This window comes from Nannospalax galili, unplaced genomic scaffold, assembly GCF_000622305.1.
Source record: "Nannospalax galili isolate Female #2095 unplaced genomic scaffold, S.galili_v1.0 scaffold171, whole genome shotgun sequence".
Lineage (NCBI taxonomy): Eukaryota > Metazoa > Chordata > Mammalia > Rodentia > Spalacidae > Nannospalax > Nannospalax galili.
The window spans coordinates 1713676-1731989 of NW_008329362.1; the positions used below are offsets into that span (position 1 = coordinate 1713676).

The 18314-nt window shown below is 34.7% G+C and overlaps 1 protein-coding gene across 1 annotated transcript in view; it reads right to left on the bottom strand.

Moving 5' to 3' along the window:
* Cftr (CF transmembrane conductance regulator) overlaps window positions 1-18314 on the bottom strand; it is a gene marked incomplete at its 5' end in the record, with an annotated part of 143142 nt that overhangs the window by 48057 nt on the left and 76771 nt on the right. Inside the window, 6 exons of the mRNA XM_008837214.2 lie at window positions 1437-1516; window positions 4683-4933; window positions 5564-5601; window positions 11225-11353; window positions 13196-13913; window positions 16630-16716. Coding sequence (XP_008835436.1) covers window positions 1437-1516; window positions 4683-4933; window positions 5564-5601; window positions 11225-11353; window positions 13196-13913; window positions 16630-16716 — 1303 coding nt within the window. The remainder of the gene's footprint in view (window positions 1-1436; window positions 1517-4682; window positions 4934-5563; window positions 5602-11224; window positions 11354-13195; window positions 13914-16629; window positions 16717-18314) is intronic.

Genomic DNA, 18314 nt, shown 5'->3' on the forward strand with positions numbered 1-18314 from the left:
TTATACTTATTGTATTATGGGCCTATGATTTATTATCTTAGAATGAGGAGAAAATGTCTGCTGTTTAAAGACATAAAAATAATATATTTGAATGTGTGAAATCAAAACACAGGTTAAAAATTCCAACAGGTGCAGCTACTGCTGAGTTATATCTTTAAACACAGCAATGAAGGAAATACAAAATGCTAAAGGTCACTTAGAACAGTAAAAGTATTTGATTATGTCAACCATTCAGATGAGATAAACCATCATCTGCTTCCTCTGCATCTGCTGATGTAGTATGTGTACACACACAAGTTTGGTAATCATTTTTTTAAAAGGTTCTTTCGATTCAGTGTTATTTTAGAATGTGAGGAGGGGGTGAGAGATTAAAATAACTCATCCCAAGAAGGGCAGTTACAGTCCAACTGTTTCTCAATGAAGATGGTGACTTTTCCTCTGAAACTTCAGTAAATATCAGGAAGCTCAGCAAGATGGGCACAACAGGCCAGGGTATCAACTTACACTCCTACATCCTGTGACTTTGGAGTCCTAATGTGGTGTCCTCAAGGTCACTTTATTCTCCAGCCCACTGTCCTCTATTCTCATTACCTGTGACTCATCATCAGCCTCAGAGATGGCTACCCTAGAGGCCTAGTCACAGCTGTCACTAGGTATAAAACGTCACATAGCCTGAATTTTCTTTTCTTTCACTTGTTTAACAACTCATTTTCCTTCTGTCCCTTCATTGAGTCCAATTTGTGAGAAAACTGGTTAGCTAATCTGTCCCAAAGTGTTCATGGGTGAAACTGTATTAGAGAGTAGCCTACTCAGGGACTCCATCTTCTTTTCAATATGGGCCTTTTGGAAATGGGGATTGGTGGGGAGGCTTCCATCGAACAACAATGCCAATATCAAAAAAGTCTGATTTGGGAGATGGAAAGATAATTCAACAGTTAAGAGCACTGGCTGTTCTTGTAGAGAACCTAGGTTCAGTTCCCAGCAGCCACATAGTAGCTAACAACTGTCCCTAACTCCAGTTCCAGAGGATCTGATGCCCTCTTCTGACCTCTGCAGGCATTGCATACACAGGTACACTTACATACATGCAGATAAATCACTCAATAAAATAATTTTTCAATGTAAGATATTATAGCCAGCAATTTTGTAGAAGATGGCCTATTGAGCCTTTCAAATCAATCCAAGCAGGTAGTTATATGTAAAGGTAGGATTGCATGGGACTTTGGTGAAAAAAACAGGTCTGACTAGCTACTGAATTTGCTAAATTTGTGCCTATATTGATGACTTCGCTCTTCACAAAATTTATTCATTAGCAGGTCTTTAACTATTATACTGAAAATTAGCAAAAATTCATTTTCTTCTTTTTAAAACTTTCTTTTTAAAGAAAACACTATGACAATTAAAAAACATTTGACAATAGTTTTTTTTTTACAAACCTGGATGAAGTCAAATACAGTAAGCGGCAGAAAGTCATCCAAAATTGCTATATCTTTGGAGAATCTGTTAAGAATCCCACCTACAATATAAAGAAAATTTCTTAAAAATCAATTGACTTTAAAAGGATACCATTCTACTTAGCACTAAGCTGGAGCACAGCAAAAGCATTCAAAATAATAATTAGCATCTAATCAGATAACTAAGGAATTAGCAAATTTTAGTTTTCAACAAAATTCTATATATTCAAGGTATCGTTTCCCATTTTTGAACTTTTAAAAAACAGATTCCACTCAAAACAAAAGGTCAGGACAGGAATGGGTGACCATCTCCCCACTCCAACTTCACTTCTGCCTCTGAGTTTAAAGGCACTTTGATGGATATGTTGTCCTCATTTCTTTATGTCCATACCCTACTGCAGAGAGCACACCCTCTCTTCTGACTTCTGTATCCTTTGACACACCTCTCCATAATCCACAGCTAGGTCTTCACTGAGTTCTAAGTGGATCTCCTTTGTTATTTTCTTTCTGTCCTCTTCACTGACAATCTGACCTTCAACCTGCCCTCTAAATTCCAGGCTCATATTTCTAAGTCTGATTATTTGTTGCTTCAAAGAAATAAAAATTCCATATGTGTGTTTACTATGTGTCTGGCAAGATGCCAGGCCCTAAAGGAGGTGAACAATACATGCCCCTTGCCCTTGAGGAATTCATTGTCTAAAAAGGAGTTAATCAAATATATAAAATGTAATGTAGCACTGTAAAAATAATGTGATAGTGAACCATATAATTCACTTACTATTAACTCCGGGACAAAGTCCAAACTCATTAGTTTAATACTTAATGCTTTCTATAATTTGGCCTTAACTCACCTACCTTCCTTTATCCAAATGTATTATCTCCGGCAAACTTTACTATTCCTTTAACAGTCTACATTTTCTACCTCTCTAATTTCTATGCATTTCCCTTTACCTGAAAACTCTTTCCTCTCACCCTTGCCTATCAAATCTGTATCTCCTTCCTGACTCAACACAAATGCACTTTCTGCAACAGAGTATTGGTATTTGCTACAGGTGGCAGCAATTGCTTCCTCGTCTGCAGGCTTGTGTTACAGTGACTATATGCATGTTGTATATCACAGTCACTTGTATATTCATATGCCCTGTTTCTTTTCCTAGATGGTAGATTGCTAGAGGTCAATCAGATAATTCCACATTTATTTTATAGGACTCATAGCCTAAGCAAAAGACTTTGTGTAGGCATTATTTGACATATATTTATTTATTCTTTAGTAAAGATATTTGTATGTATTTCCATCTATAGCCCATGATATTTATAATTACCATTTACAAATAGAAAGCTTGTTCAGTTAAAAAGTGTCATCATGCTTATGATATTTATATTTCATCTGATAATATTCTGTCAAAAATCGCCACATTTTGCTGGAGACCTACTATGAGCATATGGGCATTTGAGAGTAACAAAGGGGATTAAAAGTAACAGGAAAATCAGCCAAGGAGTCAGAGATAAATCAAGATCAAGAAAAGTCAGGTCAATGTACAATTTTGAAGGGCACAGCTGGGATAAATTGCAAGTGGTTGTTTGTTACCAAGTACAACTGAACAACTAGGTGAAAGGGGAACTCATAGACCATAACTCTCATAGAGATTTTTTTAATGAAAGTATGATGTTTATATACAAATATGGAAGTGGGCAGAAGCAGGGGCAGAAGAAAGATGTTCTAAGATCAACTTGCTATCTTAATTCTCAGGAGGGTAAATAAGGAGGAATTTAAACAACACAAAGGTGGTCAGCAACCATCCAGCAACACAAAAATTTGGCAAGACAAGTGAGAAAAAGGAAATGAGTGGTGATCACTGCTATATGAAAGAGAGAAGATTGGGAATCAATTTGGAGTGGTATTAATGAATGGGAAGCTCTGAAGAGTGACAGGAGCACCTCACAGCAGGGAATGTCAAAAGGAGCTAACATTCATCATACATGGGCTGTTAGAGTCATGATCACCATTTGTATGTGGTCAAACTAGGACCCAAACAATGTTTGCATTCTCTCCATTGTATTTCATGGTTCATTTTCCAAACAATGTTTGCATTCTCTCCATTGAATTTCATGGTTCATTTTGGACTCTGCCAGAAACTCAGGCCAACCCCTACCCTCTCTGGATCTCAGACTTCCCCTTACTTGTGAAATCCTTCTTCCAGGACAAGAATGATGCCTTATTCATCTTTCTGTGCCAGGCCCTCCCTGACTTCATGACACATAGTAGGAGCTCCAGAGATTTCTGTAAGAACAGACTCAGGAGACTCATTATCTTCACAGTCCTTAAATGGGAGTTTAGCAATAGGGGAATCAATGCAATTCATTATTTTCAAAGAATCTTATTACCCCAGGTTTCAAAAATGTTCGCTTCTTTTTTTCCCAATTCTCTTACTTTCTGTGACTTTATGATAGTGTCAAAACACGTGATATCAATTACCATGTACTATGATTATCTTAAAATACATTTATGTTCTCCTTCCCTAAACAATGGTAACACATTGATATGATCACACATAGAGTTTTATGAAACAACTCTTCTCCCCATAAAGATGCTTATTCATAGGAGAATTCTGTATTTTCCATAACTTCAAATCTCTTCCTCCTTTAAACATGACAACTGGCAATAAAATGCCCATAAAGAAGCTAGACCAAATAGCTGAAAAGAGAAAGACAAGCGATTCAGAAGACACTGCTCCTACTGCAACTGTCCAAACAGCATCACATTATGATAAAGTTGAATGACTCTCCTTAGCTAATACAGAAATATTGGAAACCACAAGGTGTGATTGCCTGTACTATCTGAGAAGTGCTCAATAAGGAGGCTAAATAAAGGGCAGATACCTATGTTCAAGCCCATGTTGCTGCTGGAAAACCACTGAACCTATAGACTACACAGGTAATGGATTTCATAGTTACATTTTATTTATTTTTTATAGAAAATTTATTATTTTTATTTTATGTGTATGCGTGTATTGCCTGCATGTAGGTAAGTGCACCCGTGTCATCCAAGGCCGACGGAGGTCAGAGAAGGCTGTTGGATCCCCTGGAACTGGAGTTACGGACAGTTGTTAGCTGCCATGTGGGTGCTGGGATTTGAACCCAGGTCTTCTGCAAGAACAACCAGTGTTCTTAACCACTGAGCCATCTCTCCAGCCCCAATAGTTTCATTTTGTACACCTAATCAAGTACCTGTTTTCATTGTGTTAAGGGTTGACATCGGTGCATGAAGAATAGAATGCAACATTCTGCGATGCAAAATTTTTGATGCTGTGATTAGTGTATGCACCAATGGCAAACCTCTGAAGAAGCCCATGGCAAGCAACGTGTCAGCCACTCCCACATAAATGTAAAATATGTAATAGAAGCTGGTACTGGTGATAACTACAACATAGCTGCTGTTTGCAATTTTAGTGCTGTTATTTCCATCTTGAGTAGGATTGCTGTAAAAGAGAGAGAGAGAGAGAGAGAGAGAGAGAGAGAGAGAGAGAGAAATGTTATTTGACAACCAAATGTATCTTTATTGTATTTTATGGAAACAACATTTTTTTTTTTTTTTAGAAATGAGCAAAGAGCTGAAAGCCTGCTTACAACTCCAACTGGTCAACCCTATGGATCTTTGAGTTATATATCCATGGATTCAACCAACAGCAGATTGAAAAACAAATTTTAAAACTATCTTTCTGAACTCGCACACACTTATTTTTTCCTGGTCATCCTTCCCTAAATAATTCACTCTAACAACTGCCAGCATAACATTTACATAATACTGGGTCTCATATAATCTAGAGCTGCTTCCAAGTATGTGCAATGACACGCATAGGCTACATATAAATACTGCATACTATTTTACATATGGGGCTTGAGTATCTGCAGATTTAGTATCCTTGGCCTGGAACCCAACCCCCTCAGAAACCAAATAATGACTGTAATTGGTTTTTCTGCTACCACAATATAGAGGAATATAGAGAGATACAATGAAACATATCGCAATATTTTATAACATCCAAATAACCATTAGAAATAAAACATAGACATAAAATACAATCCATAAAAAGATGAGGCATACTTACTTTTTAAGAAGCCACAGCACAAATAAAGAAGCCGCCACCTGGAATGTAACAATCCACAGTTGACTCTTCTCTACCATTTTACCTACTCTTTCCATACCCACTTCTAAATTCAACATGACCAACATCAAAGTATGCATACTTTCAATTGTTCTGCTTTGTTCTTCCTGGTCCAGCAGCTACAATAATTGTTTTAAGCACCACTATTTGTAGCTAGAGCATATTAAATTTATAGCATTCAGTTTTAACTCAAGTAAATACTTTGGCCACTCCATCATTTGTTCAACAGGAAATACTTTTTGAACTTTAATTATCTGACAGATCATTACTTTGGTTATTATAAATAATTCTATTTGCTATGCAGTGATTAGGTAAGACTAGTACTTATGAGATCCATTAATTATTGGAAAAGGTGAGGTAATATTTATGAAATTCAAAAGTGTCAATAGTGTAAGAATTCACAGCTTATGAACAAAGACCAGATATATTCAGGTTATGTAAAACTTAGGGCTTCCCTAGGTGAAAACATTTGGCCAAAGGAAAATATTTTATATCATACATAAACAAAAAATTTAAGTAACTGTGGTTTTACTAGTCCTTTTTGATCTTTAAATTATTTGGCATTCCAGCCTCATAAAACCTGTGGAGGTATTCAATCTTGTGTCAGTGTTAGCCTGGTTGTAATGTTAGAAATGACTATGAAATTATATAGTCAGCCCATAATAATTTTATGAGAGAATGAAATGGAAAAAGCAAACAGTTGTGAATAAAAGTATTTGGGACATGTACACAGAATAAAATACATAGAATAAAAATATGTTTGCAATGAAGTATTTGTAACTCTTACTATTACATATGTGAATTCACCTTAAGTATTTAATAGTACTATACAAAAATTTAGGGGAACATCTAGCATTAATAAATTACATTGTAAAATATTATATAAAGGTATATGTTTTAGCTAATTTCATAGTGTATGAAAGAAACCTAATACCACTATTCTCATTTTCCTACTTTTCACATTGTACACATTGACTCCATGTAGTGTCTCAACATGAAAGAAAAATTGTTTCCTTGATATTCGAGTCAATCCAAAATAAGAGGAAACTCAGCAAGACCCCAGGCTTTTTCAAGTCTTTATTCTTATATAAATGTCTTCCTAATTCTTAAGACTAATCAAACTACTGCAGACCTAGGCAAGGGCACATGTTCTAAGGCACTCCTTGATTATTACTTTTATCCTTTGTTCCAATTAAAGGAGTGTCAATAATGCTGTCATTGCCAGTAGTCTCTGTATGCAAGTAAATCTCATAAACAAATAAAACAGTAATGGAACAATAAACAAAACAGTTTTCTAAAGAACAGGCCTAGAAATCCTAGCAAAATATTTATTTCCTGGCTCTATCACATGAAATGACCAACCCAAACCACTTCTACTGACTACACTAACAGCATTTTTAAGGGCTTGGTAGAAGGTCTTTAGAAAACTATTTGGGACTTAGAGAAACAATTGATTCGCCATAGCTTCAAGCTTTATAGCTTCAAGGTTATAAAGTTCATGTGGTTTTTTTTTCCTAGATGATGATGAAAAAGAAGAGGGAGGAGGACGAGGAAGAGGAAGAGGAAAAGGAGAAAGAAGAGGAGGAGGAAGAGGAGGAAGAGGAAGAGAGGAAGTAGCAGCAAAAAGATTTATATTGTTCATTTCTTGAGGGCTTTAAACATGGTTCCATATTACATAAAAAGCAATACATTTTAATTCATAGATTTTCATACTTCATGGGACAGACAAGTCATGCTCTGAATACATATCCAATATAAGTAAGTAAAATGCCCTAAAAGAACCATCATCAGCCAAGAGCAGAGGTGATGTTATGATAGCACATTACACCTCCATTTAAATAAGAATGTAAAGAGAGCTACCTAACTGACAAATGCCTTCAGGATATTAGCCAAAAACATGCCATCAATTTTTAGATTGTTTCCTGCTCCAAAGAAGGCTCATTATTGATTTTTTTCAGTAATAGTGAAAGCTCAATCAATAAAGATGAGCTATTTAGCATTTACATTATCTTTAATACTTTAGTTTTTTGCCTGATGACAAAGCACTGTTGTCTTTTTCTTTTTAAGGTGAATGTTCTGGTTTGAATATGAACTGTTCCCATAGATTCAAGTATTTGAACACTTGGTACCCAGATGGCAGCATGGTTTAGGATAGTTGTGGAACCTTTAGAGCTTGGACCTCGATGGAGTGGCTCACTGGCGGCAGGCCTTGGGATTTTATGGTCTGGCCAACTTCCTGTTCACTATCTGCTTCCTGAGTGCAGAGGTAAGGCAACCAGGCAACTTCCTGCTCCTTCCACCACATCATCCCAGCCTTCTTGAAATATATCCCTTCACACTCTATACCAAAATAAATCCTTCCTCCTTTAAGTTGCTTCTGTTGGCTGTTTTATCACAGCAACCGGACAAGAAATACAGTGATCTATAATAATTCATACTTATGTAGCAGTTCAACACACAGCAAAATAATTATATGTCATTCCTTCTGCAAGGCACCTAAGTTTCATTCAGTGGAGCTGCCTGGGACAAAGGTTCTACAAATTAACAGGAATCATCACTACATTCAGACACTTTGTTCTTAGAAAAGTTCAAGGGAAGTAAAGTGATCCTTCAGTATGGAGGTTCAAATCATTAAAGGGCTGCTTCAGACAATATGAAGCACAGCCTGGGTTTTATTCATATATATTTGGTATGACTAGCAGAGATTAGTAACATAAATTTGAAATATATGTCAATATAATATCTATTACTACTCATGTTTGAGTTATTATGTATTTACATTTTAAAAATATTTTATTTATTATTTTTATGTGTATGTGTGTATTGCCCGCATGCAGGTTAAGTGTACCCGTGTAATGCAATGCCTGCAGAGGACAGAAGAGGCTGTCAGATCCCCTGAAATTGGAGTTACGGACAGTTGTTAGCTGCCATGTGGGAGCTGGGATTTGAACCCGGGTCTTCTGCAAGAACAACCAGTGTTCTTAACTGCTGAGCCATCACTCCAGCCCCTGTACTTACCTTTTTGTTGAAGTGTAAAAGGAAATGGAAATTTCAATATATCACTATTATGAACTTGTCAACCTCAAGCTATCTTGAGCTTTGTAATAATGATATGACCATTAAGGATATTGATAACTATAGCCATTAGCATTGTTTAATATATAACAAGCCCTACATTAAGTGTTTAATAATCACAAATTCTCTTAATCCACAAAATGGTCTATAATCTGCTATTATTTCAGTATCCACTGTATAGATAACGATATTGAGTGAGAGAGGTGAAGTAATTTTCCCAGGTTCATAGAGTTCATGAGACAAAGTTAGAACTCATACTCAAGGTGATTTGATTCCAGTTGATAGTATGCTATATTGCATCTCAACCAGCCTCCATTTTGGTTTGTTAATTTAAAAGGGCAGGGCATAAGAACGGATATTACCAAAACTCAGAGCAAATGGAAACCAATAGTTTCTTGGTGAGGTCCTATGTATATCCTTTTGATATATACCTTTGGATGTTTGACAGTACTGTTAAGATCATGAAAAATGATCATACTTCATATAGCCTTCTTCATTGTTAGAAACAGCATAATAATAGAGAAAACATGTAGTTATGAGCTTCAGTTCCAGTTGTTTTTACTGTCAGAAGAGCTAGTGGGTTCTTCACTGGATAATTTCCTTTCTGAAGGCAAATGATCCCTAAGGTTAGATTTTGGTTATGATAAGACAATATCTGTAAGTAATCATTCATAGGCTGAATCAAATCTATAGATATGTTTTCTCATGTGCATATAAAGCTCATTTGTTTGTATTTATTTAATTAACTGTTCACATTTTCAAATAGGAAATATTTATGTAAAAATCTGGATTTCTACCTTCATAGTTAAGATCTGATAAACAGATTCCAAATTCCCTCATTCCCTTTTGGAAAGCAAGTCCTAGGCTGGTGCTGAGTTACAATTGCCCCCTTCAAACAACTGGGAAAGCAAATGCTCCCCACTCAGCCTCACCACTGCTCCCTGCCCCACCAATGCTCTCTGTGGGATTTACATAGCCTTAGTCATTTAGGATGCCTCTAGGCATTTACATAGCTGCTCTGAACTAAAAATGCCTCAGTACTAGACCATGTGGTGCTATGGTCAACTGTGCTATTGTCTTTCCCCATCCTTAAAAAAAAAATCTTATAGGGTTTATACGGAGTACGATATTGTATAACTGTATTAACTCTACTGTAAACCTAATAATTTACAGCCAATTTTGAAAGAGAAGCATCTTAGCTCTGGAAATTGTTATTGAATATGTCAATGCTGTTGTAATGAAATGCCTCTTCTAATCATTTGGTTATGAAATAAATAATAAACTGAAAAAAAATGTCAGTGCCAAAGGGGAAACGAGGAAGGACTGGCTGGTCCAGTGAGGCACAGCCTCCACAGGCTCTCCCCCCTTGGTGCCTCAGTGATTCGCAACTGTCAGTAATAATAATCAGATATATAGAGATTTGAAACGCATGTGCAAATATCTTAATGTCAATTACATTGAAAATGAATTTTTCTGTATGAAACTGTGTATTTTAATAATGAAATGGAGATCTTTTTTAAAGGTTAAAACCTCACTTAATTTTATGTCTTATAGGGTTTATACTGGGTAAAATATTGTATAAATGTAAAATTCAACTGTAAACCTAAAAATTTATAGCCAATTTTGAAAAAGATGCATCTTAGCTCAAAAATTGTTATTGAATATGTCAACGCTGTTGTAATGAAATGCTTCTTCTAAGTATGGGGTTATTAAATAAATAATAAACTGAAAAAAAAATCTTGTAGAAATGGACAGACAAGACATAGCATAGCACAGCATAGCAATCACAATGGGCTGCTGAAAACAAAATTTCTGTAAGCAAGTGGATGATTTAAACTCCTAAAAGGGACACCATTTCTTGGTCACTAACATTAATTATGTCATTTTTGTGAGGAAGTGGTCATTTGAAGAGTCAACTGCATATTTAATAATGTAATATCTAGAGTTAAATTTAGAATTTCATGGAGAATTCTTTTCGATGCTTAATTGCAATTTAAACAAACTCCTTATAGTCTGAGCTTTAGAATAACTATTAAAAACATCACAAATGCAGATATAATAATGAACAATATGAGGACTACATAGGTAGTAACATTGTACAGTACTTTGGATTCATGTTAGTGGCTATTGCCACAAAACCAAACAAACAAAAATGTTATTTGAGATGATGATGGGTATGCTATTGGCTTTGTTACAGCAACCTTTTTCCAGTATTTATGAATCTTATAACATGCTGCATGTTTCAAATATACACAATAAAATTTATTTCATGCAACTTTTCATATGCAATGTTTGTATTTAAGCTTATTTTATATGCTGGGTCTGAAGTACTAAAATAGCAACAGTATTCTAATTATTGATTTTCAGAAGTTAAGAACACATGTGAAACTACCCTGATATACATACATAAATTTAAATATACATAGATACATATTTATATGTATGTACATGTACAAATGCATAGACTTTTCCAAATTATTACTAATTTAATTTTAAATCACAATAACATTTACAATCAAACATTCTTACCTCAATGAGAAAAACAACTAAGCACCAAACAAACACTAAAAGCAAAGTCTTATGGAGAGTAATATATCGAAGGTATGTATTCCATGTAGTCACTGCTGGTATGTGAACTATGTCATCAAAAAAGCATTCCTGACAAAAAAAGAATCATGATTATTAAAATGAGGCAATCCCATTTCATACCACCATTGTTGCTTTATTTTTAATCCAGGGAAATAGAGTTAGAATCATACCACTGAAAGCTAAGTAAATTTTAACAAGTATGAATCACTATGAATGACATAGGTGATGTCCCCATCCACTAGGATGCCTGCTAGATTAATACAGATTTTTGAAAAATGTGACACACTGTAACTCTTCAAAATTTTAAGTCTATCACTGGTTATATTATTGCATTCCTGTAGGCCTATTTTAGCATTTACATAGTAACAAACCTTTCATCAAATGAGTGGTGACATCAAAAACTGTCCACAATTCTTCTTGATGTAATTTGTTTTAATGGTCCATGACAAATGGAGTTGGCATCTTGCTAGCTATCAATGTCTTCTGTTTTTAAAAACTCAAATTAAATTTGTATATTCCTTAGACATATAGGGTTTTTTCCAAGAACAATTTAAATTACAAAATTCTAGTCCTAAGTATATTCACCTAAAATCTTTTGTCTTTTGAAAGAGTTAGTTTAAAAATACATTGAAAAGGGAAGATTCTAGGAAGTCTAAAGAAAAAAAGATAGATTTGTTCCTCATTAAATCTGTAATAGTCATAGAAGAAACATTAGAATCACAAAGACGGAGTCCTATGAAATTGGAGTAGGGTTTGCAGGTTCTAGATACAGATTTGAGAATTAGATTGGCCTGTACTTGAATTCAAGATTCATTACTAACATCCCAGGAGTTGCTTGAATGGGGACAAATAGTTGGACTTCTCAGAATTATAGTTTCTCTGTCAGTAAGGAGGATAATGTTATCATCTTCTATCACAGTGTAGGGGACAAAGTGTGTTACCTGGAGCTTGAAGCAATTTGACTAGGAAACTAAAAATGGTCAAAGAAACCTTTCTTTCCAACTCACACTAAAATTTCTAGGCTTCAATTTTAGAAATTATCTTAAACGTATATTAAATCATATAGATTAATTCTTCTTCAGGAAACCTTACTAAAATGATAGACATACTGAACCTGTATGTTTGGGGGGATTTATCATTTCAGAACAGAAAATTCTGGCCTAGAGATGTCAATGACTTGTAGTTAGCCAAAAGGTACATTACTGTTAAGGAACTGGAGTCATTAAACATGCCAGTCCACCACAACACTACAATTAACTTCAGCTAAGACAGATACATTTTCTAGTGAATAAGAATCCTGTTTTATATTGCTTTCTCTTTTAAGAAAAGGCATTTTGTTCTTTAAGACATAGCAACAGGTCTTCAGTCAGAATATTAGCATTAATATATGTTGAGCTTCATATATCTTCCCAAAGAAACCTTTTCAGAAACACAATGTATAAGGCAAATTTAAAAGATTAGAACAAGCAAACCAACTAAACTAAAACCAGAGGCCAGATGTTTGCATTCCTTCCAGAGGCCATACCCATACAGACTACATAACTGCAACTATTTGTTCATACATTATTTATTCTTGACTTCAGTCACAAAAGTGCTTAAGCAGACAATTGTTAATTTATAATAATGAATACCACAGGCCCAGTAAAGAAACTCAATACTAAGTTCTTGCTTTGGCTTACAACACATTTTATGGGAAGAAATATTTACACTAAAGCCAGAAATAGTTGATTATATATATATATATATATTGAAGTTGCTTATAATGGGCAATGGACTCTGAACCTTTTAAGTCTTAAAATGTACCTTATCCTAACTGCATAATTTCAGTAATTTTCTTATATATACCACATGTTGCATAGCATTCAAATGTAGTCTCTGTATTGAGAAAAAACACTAACAAATTATATATACCTTTAAATCTTCTTCATTAATTTCCTCAGTGATGGTCAAGCTGCTCTCTTGAGATAATCGTCTTGAATATATATCCACTTCATTTAAGCTTGTCTGAGGTGCTATAGAGATTTTTCGCATGGATGCTCTTGTCCTCTGGTGACTGCTGGGGCCCTGGTTGGATGAATATGTCATCATGTCTAAAACAGACTGTCTTCTTCTGCCAGGAAATGTGGGGCCAGTATTGATCAGATTGCTGCGAGGCAGGACTGCATCTCCCTGCTCAGAATCTGGAGCCAGGGACAGCCTCCTTTCTTGGGGCTCATCAGAATCTCCTTCAATGCTATTCCTTTGTAGTGGAGTCTTTTGCACAACTGAAAATTTCTTTCTAGAGTTGATTGAATTCAAAATAGAGCTCTTCCTTTTTTCTCCATACTCTCCAGCCTGTCTAAAAGACTGCTTGGTTTTGTTCCAGGTGACAGAGGAATCATCTACTGAGAACCTGCGTAAGGTCTCAGTTAGAATTGAATTTCTTCTTTCCTCAGTAAACCGGTCAAAAGTATCATATCCCATGAGTTTCGAACTAAAGTCTGGTCGTAGACTTTGTAATTCAGTAAATGTACCATAAAAATAGGTGCTACCCTCATGCAAAATTAATATTTTGTCAGCTCTCTTTAAATGTTCCATTTTAGATGTGACCAAAATCCTAGTTTTGTTGGCCATCAACTTGCAGACACAGCTTTAAGAATATGAAGATACAAACAAGATGTCATTTTAATAAATATTTTAATAATATATACTTAATTTTAGCATATCATTGTTTCACTACATAAAACTCATGTATCATTTTTTTAGTTTTTGTAATATGATCATAAGGGTAAATACTCTTTAATAACTAATCTGGGTCCTCTTAAATTATAGCATGAAATATAAGCTGTATAGTATACTAGCAGACTTTGAATGAAATTAAAATTTTGATAATAAATGAGTGTCTGATTTTGAGCAAATCATTTATCCTTTAGGGTCTTGGTTTATTTCCCTAGAAAATAAAATAATTGTTAGAGATCTTTAATGTACATATAAGTTTATATTTCCATATATCTTGTAAAATATCAGAGCTTTTGGGGTTTTTTATTTTCAGCTAATTTCCTGTTGCATTTTAGATTGACTAATCTGATTTTATTAAAGAACACACAACAAAAATGAGAATTATATAGCAAATTTAACCTTCTTCCAAGGAAATTTTTGTCTAGTCAAGAAGTACATCTTGAAGAGAACTCTCTAGGAAAAACAGCGTGTTTTAGCCATTAAAATATTATATACCATATAATAAGGGCCATCACCACATTCTTATATAAACACAATAGAGTTGTAGCTAAGTTTATATGCATAAGACATTAGTTATAGTCACAGCATCATAAAATAGTATTTGGGGTATTAACTTTAATGAAATTTGTTCTTTCTCAACATTAAGCTGGAGAGGCCTATTGGGAACAGACTTCTATAAGTACTCCTGGAAGGCTGTGGTACAAGCCCATACTGCTGGCTCTGACTGGGGTCTTCAGAAACAAAGGGAGCATCTTGCTTTTCTTTAATATCAAAAATGTTTTCTCCCAAAATGAAGCAAAAGTCTATTGTATGTAAAACAAAACAATAAAACAAGCAACTAAAACCAAGCATAATGACTTCTAGAAGCAAACTGAATTAGTGATCTAAGAATAGTTAATTTTGCCATGGAAATGATGGCATGGTTCATGTGAAAATCTGGAGCCACCTTCCTGCTAAAGCTACCAGATGCATCATCTGTAACATGACATGTCACTCAAGAGTTTGTGCCTTTGCTTTTTTATTAAGTGACTTGTAAAAATGTATCTTAAATTGAATTGCCCTATACTTAAGATGGTTGAGGTTATCCAGCATTCGGAACACAAAGAAGTCAGAAAATATAAGCACTGGTCATTACATGGCAATCCAGAGACCTAGAAGATAACTGAACTGGGACAGTTCCCTTACTACAAGCCTAAAGTGATGGAGATGAAACAGGCTTTGAGGGAAGTAGAAATATGACTGGGGACTTCTAAAGCCTTCTAAAATTAAAAATAAGTGAAAAAATTAAAATGAACTCTTAGGGTACTTTGTCATAGTAGGTGCTTGTTCGATATAAATTAATTCAGAAGCTTATGAGCAAAAAGTGGGAAGTGGGAAATGTTGAACGGAGATGGTGTTGGTGGGGCTTGGAAGCTCATTCAGAGACTGAGGATACGATATTCTTGAGACTGTGACTGGACAAACTGTTCTAGTACATATCATTTGACTAATAGTAACTTAAGATAAAATATCAAACAAAAGAATGCCACATGATTTCACTTCTGGAAAAAAAAAAAAAACACTACCAGAATGCAAAGCTTCTGTTGGCTTCGTGTTTTAAATGTAGTGAAGTCAAGAATTAAAATATTTTATTGATTATATCAAAAAAGGAAGCAAGCAGGGCTCTAAAACAGTTGGAATATTGAAACTGTCCTAAAGTAAAACACTGAACTAAAGCAACAAATAATTAATAAACTAAATTCTATGAAAAGTACTTCTAGAAACAATGCAGTCATTTAGCCATCACAGAGAGAGAGACAGAGAGAGACAGAGAGACAGAGACAGAGAAAGACAGAGACAGAGAGACTTAAGAATGTCATAGCACTCGGGAGGCAGAGGCAGGCGGATCTCTATGAGTTCAAGGCCAGCCTGGTCTAGAAAGTGAGTTCCAGGCCAGCTGTGGAGGGAGACTCTGTCTCAAAAAGACCAAAAACAACAAAAAAAAGTTTCTTTTAAGACTACTATAATGACTATTCTAATAAACCAGTTTTGTCCTTAAAATTCTTTTTAAAAATTGAAACCAAGTCATATAACTAACTGTTGCTCTTAGGGACTTCACATCCATTGAGCCCTAACAAGAGCTCCACAGAATTCCAAGTTCTCTGTGACTCAGGAGGGCACGCCCAAAGAAGGCTTGAGGGAGATGCACAGTCTGGGTATTCACTAAACAAGTCATTCAGTGTGTGTAGTTCATTGAGCAGTTTACTATCTACTGACTACATAAAACATAAAACATTTTCATAATACTAAGAAAAGTATGTGACAATTTAAATATAATGTCTTAAAATGCTAGAATATATGCAACAACTTAGCAATAATGTAAAAACTACATAGATATCAATTGCTACAAGAGGATAGCAATGGAAGAAACTGGCTTTACTTGTGGATATCAGAAAAGGTTTCAGTAGAAGCAATCTTCAATCTTGGCCATGATGGGAAGGCCAGATTTGGTAAGTGACTTATTATATTCTGCCATTCTGAGTCATAATAATGGTGCACGTGTTCCTTAAGAGCTGATATGTAGTTAATATACAGTCATTTGTATCTTTTAGTTTAAGTGTTATAAGTAACTTATTCAAAGAACATACTTTTCAAATATTTGTTGTTCAGTTAAAATATCTAGGTATCCAAAAGGAGAATCCAACAGGTACAAATCAGCATCTTTATAGACCGCTCTATAAACAAAATGGAAATGAAGTTAGATTCCCTCAATGTTTCCCATGTCATGTAGTTACAGACATTTGAAAGCAGTCTACATGCATTATAGTGTGATCATTACATTGCTTCACTAAAATAACACCCTTCACAATACAGGTCAGAGATGGCACTGTTAGAATCTTCAATTATGCAAATGTTTTCAATAGTCCAGATTGTATTAAAACAGGAATAATGAGATAAACTGGGGATGACTTTGGGAGAATCTTATACTGCAAAAATTGCTGAAGCAGTTTTGCTCATTTATAAATGGCATAAATGAGCAAAATTCATAAACTGAATTGCCCTATATAATTTGATATGTCTTAAGAAAGAAAACAAACTTTTGAAACAATGGTATCTATATAGACCCAAGAACTATGTTATGTGATAGCAACCTAACTGTGAAAACCAGATGGTCACTGCCCTCAAAGATCTTGTATGTTGCAAGGAAAAAGAAGTAGACTTATTCACATTGTAAAATGTTAGAGACAGAAAACAAATTGCAGCACTTATATGAAATCATATTCTAATGTTGTTCCAAGTACTAACTTGAAAACAGTGCTACTGCAGTTATGGTACACACCTCACATTGCATTCCTTCCTTACAGTCTGTCTCTCTTTCATAGGTGTTACAAATAAGACAAAGATTAATGGCTTACAATAAAAGCTTATACACATATTATTTTACGTTTTACATTCAAAATAAAACTTTGTAAGCAAGTTGAATTCATTTACAATAGTTGAAAGATAAAGATGTATTGTCTAAATTAATTGAAATGAGATCATTTCATTATAACTTTTAAAAATTTTCAGGCATGATTGCTAATAATACTACCTTTATCCCAATTACATAGGATTCTGTGCTTAATTACCAATACTTTCATAAAATTGCATTCAGTCATCACATAATTAAGAAAAGTAATGAAACAAAACAGAAATAGCAAAACTTCTGAGAAAAACCATAAAAAAATTTATATTGTAAATTATCTGGAAGACAGAACAGAAGAGCTAAAAGGCACCACCAAAATGTGCCCACAAGTCTTTGCCCAAATATGGTTCTTACATCTCTCTCTGCAGTATAGTTTAAATATAATTCATCCACTCTGAAACTCTTATTGATGCTTAATTCCCACTGTGAAATATTAAGAGGACAGAAAATTAGTCCAACTATGTTGTTTAGAGGTATTACCTTTGGAAGATGATTAGGAGAGATCATCAAGGTATGACTCTTTATGATTGGATGCTGGTGGCTTTATAAGAAAAGGGAAATCAGAGGATATAGATACACACACACACACACACACACACACACACTTTTTCTTAGCATGTGATTTCCTATGCTGTCTCAGGGATCTGCCAATGAGAGGCCATTATGAGACATGGCCCCTTAACCTTGGACCATAAAAAGGAGCAAAACATAAACTGCCTTTCTTTAAAATTTACTCAGAACATAGTGATAAGTTATTAGTAATAGAAAATAGAACAAGCATTCTCCTTCATATCTAAGACCAGTTTCTCAAGAATTAAGCCAGATAGATGATAGATAGATGTTAGATAAATAGATGATAGATAGATA